This window comes from Colletotrichum aenigma (assembly GCF_013390185.1).
Source record: "Colletotrichum aenigma strain Cg56 chromosome Unknown KSG_Cg56_contig07, whole genome shotgun sequence".
Lineage (NCBI taxonomy): Eukaryota > Fungi > Ascomycota > Sordariomycetes > Glomerellales > Glomerellaceae > Colletotrichum > Colletotrichum aenigma.
This window is the reverse complement of record NW_023500913.1, coordinates 2,122,032-2,136,891: the sequence shown is the minus strand read 5'-3', so window position 1 is coordinate 2,136,891 and position 14,860 is coordinate 2,122,032. Positions and strand designations below refer to the sequence as shown.

General features: G+C 53.8%; 3 protein-coding genes across 3 annotated transcripts; 2 read left to right on the top strand and 1 right to left on the bottom strand.

The window, feature by feature from the left end:
* Positions 1-1,342: 1,342 nt before the first annotated feature.
* CGCA056_v010828 (uncharacterized protein) lies at positions 1,343-1,852 on the top strand (the record flags this gene model as incomplete). Its single annotated transcript, XM_037326075.1, has 1 exon — positions 1,343-1,852. The coding sequence occupies one exon, from the start codon at positions 1,343-1,345 to the stop codon at positions 1,850-1,852; it is 510 nt and encodes a 169-aa protein (XP_037175471.1).
* A 422-nt stretch (positions 1,853-2,274) lies between these two features.
* On the bottom strand, positions 2,275-3,342 carry CGCA056_v010827 (GPN-loop GTPase 3; the record flags this gene model as incomplete). The annotated part of the gene is made up of 2 exons (XM_037326074.1): positions 2,275-3,120; positions 3,295-3,342. 2 exons carry the CDS (start codon positions 3,340-3,342, stop codon positions 2,275-2,277), a joined length of 894 nt encoding a protein of 297 aa, XP_037175019.1.
* Positions 3,343-5,502: 2,160 nt separating this feature from the next.
* eth-1 (S-adenosylmethionine synthase) lies at positions 5,503-6,833 on the top strand (the record flags this gene model as incomplete). The annotated part of the gene is made up of 3 exons (XM_037326073.1): positions 5,503-5,565; positions 5,654-6,319; positions 6,372-6,833. The coding sequence occupies 3 exons, from the start codon at positions 5,503-5,505 to the stop codon at positions 6,831-6,833; spliced, it is 1,191 nt and encodes a 396-aa protein (XP_037175470.1).
* Positions 6,834-14,860: the final 8,027 nt, after the last annotated feature.

The window sequence follows — 14,860 nt, the reverse complement described above, 5'->3', positions numbered from 1 at the left end:
TCGGCGCTGATTGACACGATTCCGTTTTCCTAGATTCGATACCCTTCTTGTACTTTTTTTTTTTATCTCCATCTCTCTCACGGCTGTGCATAAGCCATATTTTCTCTTCTTGTACCCCATTTTCCATCACAGATGGCGACACACACACATTTCCTTTGTTTAAGAGACAGTCTATGGCTGAGGGGTTGAACACCAGTGCTGGGAACGGGTATCAAGATTGGTGTGGGCGACTGTCATCGACAACAGCGCAATTTGCAATTCATGTTTTGGCAGTTTTCTGCCGGAAATTAGATGACGTCTTCACATGTGATGATGCATGGTGCTACTACGACTTTCGAGGTCTCTGGGGAATGTGTTGGGGAAGAGGCGATGGATCCGAGACCCGTGCGGAGAAGGGCGAATACGGAAGAAGCATGTACTAGACAGCGAGTGATGTTTCGGTACTCAGAGACATCTTCAAGATGTGCCGCAGAAGCCTCTTGCCGGCGTCGATACACTCTCTCTTGGCTTCGATGTAAGATGGAGCATCGAGCCTGGGGAGGAGACTGGGGTCATTATCGTACGGTCGAAGCCGAAGCTGAAGCTAGGACATAGCTTAAGCACAAGCCCATCAACATGACATATGAAAGTTTCTGTCTGCGTGCAACGTGACGAGTTTGTCACTATTTTGTTTACAAGACATATTGGTTCAAGCCTATAAACCAGTCTAGTTGCTCCCCTATGTGATGAATGGATTGCCTAGCTGGTATTGCGTTCTTTTCGTCTTCTTATTGTTAAAGCGGAGGAGGTGCAAGTGGCCAATGCAATCCCATCCAATCCTTTCAGCTGCCTACCAACCAACCCACATGTCCGGGACACCATCAGACAAAGACAGCCACCGTTATTGTTCCCCACTGAAAATAACACGACAACCACTGCTACCCCGACCGGGCTACACCGCATATCGCCAACAGGCTCGTGCTCCAAAGGTCCTGTTCTTTCTGCGCGCGCGACTACAACCTCACACCCGCACACCGCGACATTTTTGCTTTTGCTTTTGCTTGTACTGCTGCTGCGCCAAGTCTGCCACGAAGACAAGAACGGTCTGTTCACAGGCAGCCTTGCTGTTCAAATAAAGGCTCACACCTCCTCATTTGCAAAAGGATAGCCAACCGCCAGCAATAGTCAGCAATACGCAGCTACAATCCAAAGAAGGAAAAGAAAAAAAGAAAATCATACACACCCACCTTCGCGATAGGGGAGAGAGAGGGGAAAACAACAACAAACCACCACGACAGCAGCAGCAACAACCATACCGATCTCCCGTCAACGCATCCAAAGACACTCACGACAAATGTCCAAAATGGCCGAGCCCTCAGTTGCAAACTTCGTCCTCCGCTCCCTCCTGCCCCCAGAGGCCGTCGACTTCATCCACAAAAACGCCCTCCACCCCTCCTCGCCGCTCCAAGTCGCGCGCCAACACGCCGTCCTCGCCGCCTGCCGCGCCTTCGACACGCTCTACCCCTACGTCGCCCCGGCCGTCGACACGACCCTCGCCTACTTGCAAGATTCCCCCGAGCTGGTGTCGTTCGGCATCCTGCTGATGCTGCTGGCCGCGACGGTCGTCGTGCTCAACTGGATCCGCCGCATCGTCGCCTTCTGGACGGCGCTGGTGCTCAGGGTGGCCTTCTGGGGCGCCGTCGTCGCCGTGCTGGCCGCCGTCGTGCAGAGGGGCGTCTGGGAGACGGCGAGGGACGCGGTCGTCGTGGGCGGCAAGGTTGTCGGCTTCGCCGCCGCGGTGAAGGACGTCTGGATTTCGGAGTACAAGAGATACGAGGAGGAGACGCAGTCCCAAGGGAGGAAACTCCGGTGAATGGGGAGATGGTGTCGCGGTAGGAAGGGTTTTGTGCAGAGTATGTTGGAAAGACGATACGCGTCCAGGCTGTCTTGCAGAGTCTACGACAGTGAAGATGATGGCGTGTCATGGAAGTCACTTTGGGAGGATACTCCAGATTGGGTATACAGGGCCCCCCCGCATGAAGAGACGAAGCAGCATGATCGCAGCCGAGGACGACGGCACATGCGATACAGGATTACAGAGGAGCAACGTCTGGCCCACTTGCCAGACGGATACGATTATGAATGAGTCAATGTAAATCAAAACCAACGCCAGCGCTATGCAAGCAGCCAAGTCCCTTTACTACGTCGCGACCTGTCTCGCCTCTCGGCCCGTCTCCCCTCCTCTTATGGTATATTCTCTCCATGACCAAAAAATGCCCCAAACACACATGATCCTTATTCGTCGTTGTCCTCCTGAGGCTCGTACTCATCGTCGTGCATTTCCTTGGGCTCTTGCGCTTCGTGGTACTGGATGATATCGTCAATGTAGCTGAGAATGGCGCCCACGCTATCCTCGTCCGTGACGTCCAGCTTGAGGTAGTTGACCATGCTGAAGCTCTCAATCAGCCCGGCCACGGCCTTGTTCAGCCTCTGGAAGCTCTTGCCCCGCATGACGAGGTCGCGGTCGTGGACCTCGCCCCTCCCGTCGTCGAGCTCGCCCGAGGCCGCCGCGACGGGGTCGTCGTCGAGCAGGTCCGAGCCGGGCGTCAGGAAGCGCTTGAGGTCCTTCTTGCGCACCTGGTCCTTGACGAGGTCCATCTTGGACAGCACGTTGAGGTGGGGGATCTCGAGCATGATCATGGCGGACATGGCGCTCAAGGTGCCGGCGAAAAACTTTGCGCGGTCGACGACGAAGGTGGCCTCGAGGAGGTAGGCGGCGCAGAGGCGGATGTCAAGGGAGCCCGGCTGGGAGAGGAAGCGGGCGAGGGCGGGCAGGATGGGGATGTGGGTGTAGAGCTCGATCTGGCCGGGCATGTCGAAGATGATGAGGTACTCCTCTGTCAGGTTGTCGAGGGCCTCGGTGAGGAAATCGAGGTTCTCCATGAGGAACTCGAAGCAATATATGAGGCCGCCGTTGGGGCCCAGGCCGACCTCTTCCATAGCATCGTGGAGGGAGATGAGGTCCTTGATGTCGAGGTCTGGAGCGTGCTCGAAGGACTCGGCGGCCGGGTCGAGGTTGACGTAGAAGGCGGAGCGGCGGTTGAGGTTCAGATGGGTGATGAGGGAGGCGCAGAAGGTGGACTGGGAGGGAACGGCGTCAGCAGAAGCTATCGGGGTCGGAATCGGCCTGGAGAGGAGGCTCAGTCGACGGCCTGTAACAGCCGGGGACGGAGGTAGCTCCGTGGCTGAGACCGAGACTCGGCACGGAGCGTGTAAGGTATGGAGAGGGACGTGTTTGGGATGAAGTGAACTCACCTTGCCGGCCCCGGCGGGGCCCATGACCATCACGCCGTACTTGCTCATTATGGCGTGTAAGGGTGTGGTAGACGGAGAGACTGATGGGATAGCGGGCGGGAATGCAAGGGAAAGATAGTTCAGGCACAGCGGGAGGGACGGGAGTGGGAGAGAGTTTGTTGACTGTCCGGTTCTCTGCACAAGTTTGATGCTGATTCAAGGATCGGCCAAAAAAAAAAGTCACTGTCGGACGTTTTGGAGGAGGGCAATTTTTCTATGGATTACCCCGCCATGCAGGAACGGGCGCGCGTCAAGGGTCGCGGTGATCGGCCGTTCGCGCGCGCCACCTCGAGAGTCGGTCAACTTGGTATAAGGTAAGGCAGTGAAGGCTAGACGCAAAGACCGTGGCTTTTACGACGTGATTGAAGCACAAGAATGTCGTATGCAGTCTGTAATCGGTGGCCGGGGTCTTGGGTGATGGAGGGGAAATTTTTTTCTGATTGATAGCTTGCGATAAGGCTGGCATTTGACTAGGTACCTGACTGGTGACTGACTGCAGCTGGCCTTCTCTTTTTTTTTTTTCCCTCTGTTTTTCCCCTCGTTGCTCGCCGGTCGCCCACTCAGAGCACAATGGGCGGCCACACGGCTTGCTGCGGAATTTCGGTCCAATGCCGTTCGCACGTGTGAGGCGCGAGAGGGGCACATTCTCACCACCCAGATTAAGGATTTGCTACAGTAGAGCTCTGCGTCAGGCTTAGCTCCGTTTCGACAGGGGTTTCTCAGTTGTCTGACGATTCAACAATGTCGACAAGTCCCTCTACACCCCTGCTGCCAGAGCATGCGCGGGAGAGGTACACACGTTGATGTATCAGAGGGATGGCCGAGAAGATGGGGGCGCAAAATCACAGTTCTCTCGGAAGGCGAGTTCTGCGAGTCCTGCAGGAGAGATGCACCGAGGGAGTCAACGGCCAACAGGTTGAAGGAAGGGACTTTACACTGCGTCAATTAGTACCGTATGCCGCTGGAGTGTTGCCTGCCATCCGGCGCGTGCCGTTGCATATCTGGGGGCGAACACGGATTTCCTTTTCCCTCAGGAAAGGGATCTTTGTGTGTGTGTCTATGGCGCAGAGGAAGCGGCGCAGTTGGACTAATTGCTGACCCAGAGACTCTGCAACAGGTTGTCAGACAATGCATTGGTGACAGGGCGAGACCGGGCGAGTCAAAAAGACAATAGAGTTCCAGAGGGTTTCAACTCCGTGATTAAACAGAGCAATTGCGCGATGGGTTCTTCAGCTGGAGGCGAGCTTGAGGCGGCACGGAAAGGACAGGCAAGCAAACCTTGATAGACGAGAGCAGTAGAAAAACGAAACACTTGAGCAATTGGGAAGCCCGAGCTCCTTCGGGCAAACGAGGATGAGGGACGGCGTTGAGGTGTGCATCCCAGTCACTGTGTAAATCCGACGCTGGAGGCTGGGCCGGCCCCGGACACGCTGCTACGTGGTGGAGGACCTCGACACCACTTCCCTTCCACCCCCAAGTTGGTGACTGTTACTGGCTCTTGCAGCGGTCTATTGGCATTGTTAGGTGGCCTCAAGAGGGGCAAGTGAAATGCTGGAAGGCGGTCAAGGGAGAAAGCCGTGAGGATGGCGCAATCTGGAGAATTTTGGGTCCCCCCTCGACATGGCTTTCGACAGGGCTGGTACATAGGGATGGAGGGGTCGGCGGGATGCAGTACATGCCCCTCCTGCTCGCCTTGTATGCGCCATAAAGTACCTTGCCTCTCCTCCGGCTCTCGGTGCAGGTCTCCCACGAATAGTGCGTCAAATCCGCTTGAGCTTTTGACAGAGGCAGAGGGGAGAGCGAGAATTTCTTCCCAACCGTCCCAAGGTGCGCACTCTTCTTTTAAAACCCGAACGGCCACATCTCCCACTCCTATTTTTTGATCTCCTTTCCCTCACTACACTCGTCAACTTCACCTCGTCCATTATCCTTCTAGGTAAGCCAATTGATCTCTGCAAGGCAGCCATTGAGCTTTCCGGGCTGTGATTGCTTTTGCTCCACCATAGCAACCACGAAAGCTAACCCCTCAACCCAGAAGTAGCTCTTTTCCTGCTATCTCGGTGCCCCGCGTCGGTATATTTTCACCGTACCGAACCTATCCCTCACGACATCTTCCACCCATTTCTTCACCTCATCCTTTTCCAAACCCCCCAAAGCTACAATCACACAATGTCTGCCAACGGAGTCAACGGCACTGGCCGCCACTACAACGAGGGCACTTTCCTCTTCACCGTAAGCATCTCTCCGCGCTTCCCAACAAACTGCTGAGGCGGTCTGGGATGAGAAAATCTCCGATCCCAGGTTAACCTTTCCGGTGTAGTCCGAGTCCGTCGGTGAGGGTCACCCCGACAAGATCGCCGATCAGGTTTCCGATGCCATCCTCGATGCCTGCTTGGCTGAGGACCCCCTCTCCAAGGTCGCTTGCGAGACTGCCACCAAGACCGGTATGATCATGGTCTTCGGTGAGATCACCACCAAGGCCAAGCTCGACTACCAGAAGGTCGTCCGCAAGGCCGTCCAGGACATCGGATACGATGACTCCTCCAAGGGCTTCGACTACAAGACCCTCAACCTCCTCGTCGCCATTGAGGAGCAGTCTCCCGATATCGCCCAGGGTCTCCACTACGAGCAGGCCCTCGAGCAGCTCGGTGCTGGTGACCAGGGTATCATGTTCGGCTACGCCACCGACGAGACCCCTGAGCTCTTCCCGCTCACCCTCCTCTTCGCCCACAAGCTCAACGCTGCCATGTCTGCTGCCCGCCGCGACGGCTCCCTCCCTTGGCTCCGCCCCGACACCAAGACTCAGGTCACCATTGAGTACAAGCACGACAACGGTGCCGTTATCCCCCTCCGTGTTGACACCGTCGTCGTCTCTGCCCAGCACTCTGAGCAGATCACCACCGAGCAGCTCCGCAAGGAGATCAAGGAGAAGATCATCCAGAAGGTCATCCCCGAGAAGTACCTTGATGACAAGACCATCTACCACGTGAGTAACGTTCAGTCGCTTGTTTCAACTGCAGCTGCTAACCCTCCCACAGATCCAGCCCTCTGGACTCTTCATCATCGGTGGTCCCCAGGGTGACGCCGGTCTGACCGGCCGCAAGATCATTGTCGACACCTACGGTGGCTGGGGTGCCCACGGTGGTGGTGCTTTCTCCGGCAAGGACTTCTCCAAGGTCGACCGTTCTGCTGCCTACGTCGGCCGCTGGATCGCCAAGTCCCTCGTCGCTGCTGGCCTCGCCCGCCGTGCCCTCGTCCAGCTCTCCTACGCCATTGGTGTTGCTGAGCCCCTCTCCATCTACGTCGACACCTACGGCACCTCCGAGAAGACCTCCGACGAGCTCGTCCAGATCATCCGCAACAACTTTGACCTTCGCCCCGGTGTCATTGTCCGCGAGCTCTCTCTGGACCGCCCCATCTACCTCCAGACCGCCAAGAACGGCCACTTCGGTACCAACCAGACCTTCACCTGGGAGCAGCCTAAGGCCCTCAAGTTCTAAGCGGCTTGAGGTGACGCGCCATCATGGCAGCGCTGGACCGAGCAGGATTCCTTCAACAAGCTTCCTGCATTGCAACGACCTAGACGTTTATAATAATTTTGATATTCATGCGGACAGGCACTCAAACATGGCGTACGGTTCTCAACGAATCCCGGTTCTAAGCCTTTGCGGGTAAAGGCAACACGAGGTCTTATGGGGTAGGGTTTTCTTTTTTCACCAGGTGTTCTCCAAAAATTATGGTCAAACGGGAGCGGTGGCGTCTTTCAACAAAGACAAACGAGCGGGAAACAACAGGAGCATATCCTGTTGCGACATCTTTTTGATTTTTCCTTTTCCTTTTTTTCCGACTCTGAAAAAAGAGCGAATGCATTATGAGAGATACCCTTCGGAATGTTCGAAAGGGGCAAATAAACAAAGCATCTACATTGGCGTTAACGGGGAAACAAAAGAACTTCAACATCTTTTCTTTCCTGGTTTTCTAGCCGATCCATCTCTTGCGGTTATGGCACAATGGCTGGGGCTGAGAGAAAGGGGGTGCGCCTTCTGGCGGCTCTATGGGTGTGGGGAGGTTTGTAGATAGGTAGACCATTTGGCTACTCGAATAGAGAGAGATTCTCGGATACCTCGCGCCGTATTCTTCCACAACGTGGTGCGTCCGGAGACTGCCTATTTTTCCTGTGCTAGAGATACTATATTTCCCGTGTGCTAAGTTACTCCGACCAGGGACCACAGTAGACGACGACGAGAGACGATGATAACGACAGCGATCACAACGACGAGAACGACAATACTAGCTATAAAGTGTCGCTATAGCACAGCAAAATTAGGCAGTCTCGATCCTTGTGATCCTGCGTAGAGCTCACCGCTTCATAGAACTTTGAAGGCAAGAAATGTCGTCGTCTTGAGAACCAAGTCTCAACACTGAAGGGGACACTTGTTTCTCAACGGCATGACGCACAGCGCACGCCATGCCGCCAACCGTTGCGTCTAACCCACCCGGGTGGACGGTCTCAGAATGTATGTTGGTCTGAGCTCTGGGCCACACTCATCGGAGTCAGCTCCGCGTGGGGTAGGTAGTCTTGGTAGTCTCGCAGAGACGTCTGGATAGGTTCGCGATGGCGTGCTTTTGGGATGTGGCCCATATATGCGCCACTATCTCAATATCTGGTGGAACTCGGGCTGTCGTACGCCTCCACTGATATCTACGTCTAGGCAGACTAAAGCTTAGAGTTGAGTCATTCATAAAGGCCAGTCCAGCACCCCTTACCACCCTCGAATCTCCTCTAAAGCAGTCCTAGGGAAAGCCTTCGACTAGCTCATTAAGAAATTGTTACAAAGTCGCTTGAGGCCGTGACGACGCAGATTTAGAGCAAGAAATGTTTCAAGGCCGGCCCTCGATATTCTAAAGGAAAACTTCCGATATGTAAGCATTCTTCTCGTTGCCCATAGTTCAGAAGACATCATGGCTTTGTTAAGAATGAATAAGTGCACTCCAAGCGTAGGACAAATGAAGGGTAAAGTGAAAATGAGCAGTAGTTCTGCTACCTCTATCACCACCGCAAAGTTGCGCAAGTTAGAGGAAAGGGGGCTAGTGGCAGGTGACCATCATACTCAGTCTTTCATGCTGAAGGCGCGGAAAACCGCTAACAAGGACATTGAAGGCATTCTTTCAAACCGCCTCGACACGATGGACCACCTATCTCAAGGCCTGGCATGATTAAGGCAGTGAGGCCGACTTCTTGGGGCTGATTTTCAGCTACTTACAAATGAATGTGCAATCCATCCAGAGCCCGTAGACTCGAGCTGCAAAACGTCCAGCTGAGCCAACGGCTTTTCTACTCGTCAATGTCTCAAAGCAAGCTACGTGGCATATTCCGGTAGCAGTAGCAGCTGAATTCAGTCCTATTTACTAGCGCCAGCGTCATCATACCTGCTCAAGAGCATCAAAGCCTCGAGCCGACCGCTGAAAGACACTCAAAAATCATTCATCGAGAGTTACGGCCGGAGCATCCTCCGTTGACCGTCTTCCTTACATGATGACAATTCGATGGACGACGAATTTCCCAAACCCAACCTGAAGCTCGTACAACCGTCACGAGCCGGACCAACAAGAGAACTCCAGTCGTACCTTCTGTGATGATAATGTCGAGAAACCTTCGTACCACCCAAACAACTCAATTTACGGCCGGGGACTTTGTATCACGCTCGGTCTGGCGTCAACAACAATCGGGTCAGCACGAGCCTTGGGGCAGCCTTGCCTTTTTCAAACAAGCATTGTGTACCACTTCGCCGAACGGCAGTTTGCGTTTCTTGACACCTCGGCTGGAGAACCCCTTCCCTTGCGGTAGTCTTCTCCGGGGAAAACTGGGGAAGCAAAGGCGGTGCGACGCTCTATATTTGAGCCAGACTCATTCATATGGGAGACGTCACTGACACGCAACAGGTGGTTGCTCCGGCTTGCTCAAGACAAAGCATCTAGCTGGTCTCAGGTGGCGCTCTTGCATAGCCACCAGTCGAAAGTTTTCGAAAAGGAAGGCTTTTGGGCATCACTCGAGCCCAAGGCTGGGTGCCTAGGTAAGCGAGTGCGAGAAGAAGCGACGGTATGACAACCCCGGCACGGTGCCGGACCAGCGCTAGTATGCCTGGCACGCCGTTGTCGATCCCGGGTCTTTGGCGGCGTTTCTCTCGACGGGACTGGGGTTTGATATGGGCATCGACCCGATGGCATGGGCGTGGGTCTGGCTATGGCTCGTGGCTTGCGAGGGGAGGAGGTGCAAATCGCTGCGCCAACTAAGGGGGGTCACCGTGGAAAGACTGACATCAGCAGGGGGCATATTCTAGTCTGGCCTTCCATAGGGTGCGTGGCTTGGGTAAAGAATGATGAATGCACAACGGCACGCATGTATGGGTTTGTAGCGCGCATCATTATGAGATGGTCATCCATGAAAAAGGCAAAGGTGACTGGCATGATTTGACATGACCTGACATAATGCCCGACAGCATCGGATCAAAACAATTTGCGCCACGACTACTTGTGCCAAAGAATATACTGGCTACCCGCCCCGGGTGAACGCAGCACATGCCGTGTGTGTTTGCTCTTCTCGGGAAATGTCCGCCCCTCGTCCTGCTCTCAAGGCAGTTGAACATGGAAGCCACAGCTAATGCCTGCGTTTACATGTGTCATATGCCGATTAACGGTTAGAAAGATGAATTCCACCAGCCGAGGTTGAAATTCTGGAAATGTGTCAACCATTACAAGGCTGTCCTGGTCCCTCGTCTCTGGTCCCACGATACCAAAGGTTTCCAACAGAAGTTGGATCCTTAAGTCTCCGAAATCGACCCGGACCACCAAGTGGAAAGTAATCCTACCGCTACCTTCGGAAATGAGATTGGCCGCGGTGACTGGTGTATTCGCTGAGCCCATGCTCACCAAGGACTCAAGAATCAGCTATTCGTTTGACTGAACCATCCTCGTCGGTGGTATACATGGTGATCTGGCAGGGGCAGTGTGGCCGGCCGGGGTGGTGGACACATCCTTTGCTAGTTTTGGGGTGGCCGGAGATACGGCAGGGGATGAAGCCCCAAGAAACTGGTCAATGGAAGAGCATCCAGGCTTGCGTCAGGCCTGCTTTAGCTGTTGATGGGGATCGCGGGCTGAATTGCTTTGGCTCAGCAGGTGGCCCAGTCCACGGGCGGCCGACGGGTGTGGTTCTGGCCGCGGGGCCGGTGGTTGGAAGATGCCAGGTTCAGCGCCACGTAGACGGAGAACAATAGGAAGTGAGTGCAGGGACAATGGCAAGAGACTTCGGCGAAGTGGGGCATTTCCCGTGCCGCCCGGCGTGGTGGGCAACTTCATCCCCCAACCCCTATCCCTTGTTCCACACCATCAGCGGCGCAACTTTCCAATGACAACAATAACTTGCCGATGCATTCATCCGCGGGCCGTCAGATGTTGCCAGTTCGGGCTGTGGTGCGGCGTCTTTTCCGCGATCTCGTTTATTCATTGGATCTGTTGGTTGTAAGCCTGTGGGCATGCCAGCTTCCACGTTTCCTATCCGTGTCGAAGGACCCCCTGTTAAGAGCGGCCAAACAATGCGGAAGTGATTTTCAGGCCCTGCGTCTGCATCTGTATCAACTGGTCGTGTCACTCCATCGCGTTTCTGCATTAAGTATTGGGGCAGCCTACCATGTACGACTGCGGACAGGGGAGTTGGAATTCAAGCTAAGAACGCGGGTGGTATGGCTCACCCATGGGGACAATCGTGGGAAGCCTCCTGAACCTTGCCTCAAAGCCAGATTGAAGTTAGCAACAATGCGAGAGACATCGCCAGGGCCAACCTGTGGGACCAAACCGAACGCCTGGGGACTTCCAGGTAGAGTAAAACTTCAAGAGGGGGTTGTGCGGTGTTGATGAATACCTGAACAGGGAGATGCTGTAAGATGTTGCATGGTCAATGTCTCAAGACTGCTTGCCTTTTCAATTTTCCATTCCATTATTATGGGCGCCTACATTGTGTTTCTGGGCCGGTTGGGTGCTGATGCCTCAAAACCATGACCTAAACGTTCGGTCTTTCCTTCCTGCCCTTGTTCACTTTCCTATTTGACACATCCCCGCTACAGAAGCCGACCCTTGCTTCCGCATGGGCTGGCTTCTCAAACGTCTGGAGGTATATAATCATGTTGGAGCCACTTCTTCCACAAGATTCCTATTCTAAAGCTCACCCAACGGCATCCTTTCCGTCCTTCTTGAATGCAACCTACTTGATCGTTCAGCTCGTAGCGATTGTCTACCTGCCATCAATGTACACAGATTGCCATCTAGCAGCACCCATCTGCCTTACTTCAAAATCATCTCAACCCCGACAACTACATCACACTATGGATTCTGAAGCCCCAAGAATGCGAACCGAGCCCTTATCCAATGTGACTGGCCTTGGTTCTCCGCCAATCGTCAAAGAGGCCCGTTCATGTCCTTCAGAAGAGCCTCCAGCTTATACGCCGCCGATGAAGCCAAGCATCATCGATAGCCTTGCCGCCTACCTCTCCCGACGTTCCGACTCATATGGAACCGCTCCACATAGAGTCGCGCCATGCCCTGAGGTGTCATTCTCGACCCAATTTAGCGACGACGACCACGAGGAGTTGTCACCAATCTCGCTGCGTATTTCCACGCGCATCAACATAGCGTCTGACGGAAACCTCATCGCACTACCTTCTTCCCCATCCGAGCAAGCCAACTCCATCGCAAGGGCCGTCGTCGAAGCAATTCAGGGCCAGGACTGGGCGACCGGACTACCTATGATTGATGAGAATGGACGGCCAAGACCTTTGAAGCTGGAAGTTGATGCGGGTATGACCATCAAAGGTTCCTCTAACGTCATTGGCACCGAATCAATAATCAACGATATCATTCGCCAAAGAACACCCATACAAAAGTGGACGCCACCTTCGCCCTCGCAAGGTACAGAATCATCTGCAACGACTTCACCTTCATCACCGAAAAGAAGACGCCGTGGGTCAGACTCGGCACCTTTGGAGCAGACCCGTAGCAAACGGGCAAGACACGACGTATAACCCTTCTGACAGCTTTCCCACTCCCGAAAGAGATTTACCAACGGCATGTCTTGAAGCTTCTCACTATCGTTTTGTTCACTATAGCTTAAGAATTGGGCTTTGTGCGGTCGTCAGCAGTCTTCCTGACTGCAGGAGTTGATTGGGAAAAAACCCAGGGCTTTTAGATTTCCTCTTTCAACTACACATATTTGCCTTTTCAGACTTGAATATACATACTTCTGCGATTATTTGCGTCCGTGTAATTCTTCATTCTTCTGCTCTTTTGGTGTATTTCACTTGCTTGATGCATTGTCGACCATTCCAGAGGCCTATGGATTAGACTTGCAACTAATGCAACCACAAGGACGACACGGTCAGAGACCGAAGGACACGGGATGCGTTCCACTGTCTCTAGTTGCCTCCTTCCCATCCTTGCCTTTTCTTTCCTCCCGCACGCGATGGTGGTCGGCTGGATCCACACCACCTGTTTGCTCTGTACACGGAGCCGTTCTTCCAACTGTCTGGCACCGCATGGGAATACCTGTCTGAGAGGGGTATCGAACCAGCGCCTGATTCTTGTTCTGTGCCTTGCTTTGTCCAAAAGGACCGCGCTTAATTGGACGCTCCTTCGCATGTGCGTCGGTGCCGAGGTTCAGAGGTGCATCCGCGCGGAGATGGGAGCAAACAAATACTCACATCTGGCCACCCCCGGCGGGAATACTGCCTCTTGCGGAAAAGGACACAGGCGTCATTGGGTGCCGAATCGTCGGGTACAGCAACCTACTGCGCTGATCTAGGTTTGGTCGCCTCGGGATTTGAAGAGTTGGGCACCGGGCAAATCCCACACTGAAGATACAGATCGGGTTCTGATGCTTTTCGGGGATTGAAAAAGGACTTGACATGCTACTATTAACCCTGAAATGTCAAGTTGAGGCAAGTCGACTTCGCTGCGTCCATTGTTGATTTTAGGAGGTGTTTCTATTTAAACGGTGTTGTTTGTGATACATCTCCTTGTGATATTTGCTGAGAATGGTACTGCACTATCTTGGTGTTCGTGGCTGACTCCTTCGCCCTTGTCATTCTATATGATCGTCTCTTGTGGCTGCGCGTCCCTAGATGCCGCTTCAGGCATTTGTGGGAGGAAGATCTAGCAGCAGCAGAATATTGTCATTAAACCATGTAGATACTTGGTATGAAACTGGCAAGAAGTCCTGGTCCATCATGTCATGCATGTTACAAGCTGTGAAATGATCTATAGGTATAGCGAAGTGTGCGTGTGCAAACGCAATGATTCGATGGGGCATTGGACGACACGACATCTGCACCGCCTAGTACAAGGCCAAAACTGGAGGCTAAAAATCCAGGGTTTTCTCCACGGATTCTTCGTGTAAGTCGAGATGATAAAGTCATTATGTTGGGTCGGCCCTCCTCCGGTGACGGTTGAGCGGATAAAGCCCACGTCAACGGTAGTTCGCCGGATCCAAGAGCACGGGTCATGGATGACAGGGATGGTCAAATGATGTTAGTGAGTGTGATGTTGCAGACGAATGGACGAGACCCAGACAAGACTTCCTCGTTTAGGCAAATGCGCAATATTCCTCTTATGTAGAAGGAGACGTGCTTCATTCAACTTTGATGTCAATGGTGTGTCTCATTGGGCGGGTTGCAACACAGTACAGCCGATAAAATTCTCACCAAGTATGGAGCCTGCCAGGTTTGCAGGGTAAACCTGGATGAGGCGCACAGAATGATTTGACCCGAGTCAAAGCTGAGATATTTCGCCCGACTTCTTGCGTCAACATCAATGACGAGATGTATCGTGGAGAGGTTGAAGTACGGTAGGTTGCTACAACGGTTGTCCGAGGTCAACTTGAGCGCACGGTAGGCCTTCAGGCCCGCTGTAATCTGTAGCCTATGCAACACTGATGGGCGGGAGCTTGAATCGGCTAAATCATCCCTTCTTTTGACTTTGACGACTCAAGGCCGACATGAATCTTGACCTAAACATCTCTAGAACAACGCTTCAACACACACTCCTGCCCTTTCCTCAAGTTCATCCCCTTCTTTGAGTTGCAACCCGCAAGTCGGTCCGAACTGTCGGCCGTCAGCCTCAAACGGTCGTCGCGCGGTCCATCCCTGCTCCAGGTCCGCTCAAGCCAGGGCTGTCCCCCATCTCAAGCTCAGCTCCAGTTGACAACTCCCCACAGCCCAATGGGCGGCGCCAATTCCTCAGTGCGGCTTTGGTCTGGCACCGCTGTCGAATCACGGCTAGTTTCAGGGCCCGAATGGCCAGCTCTACACAAAACGAGCTGCGCTAGGCGGGGGCCGTATCGCGGTGCTGCAACGTCAGTTGCGCTAGGAAAGCCGCTGCCGGCTTGACTTCCTTGGACTCTGCCGTGCTGAGCCCAGCCAAGCTGAACTTGCGTCAAGACAAGTTGCATCCCACCTACCACCCTCCACCTCCCATACAAGTC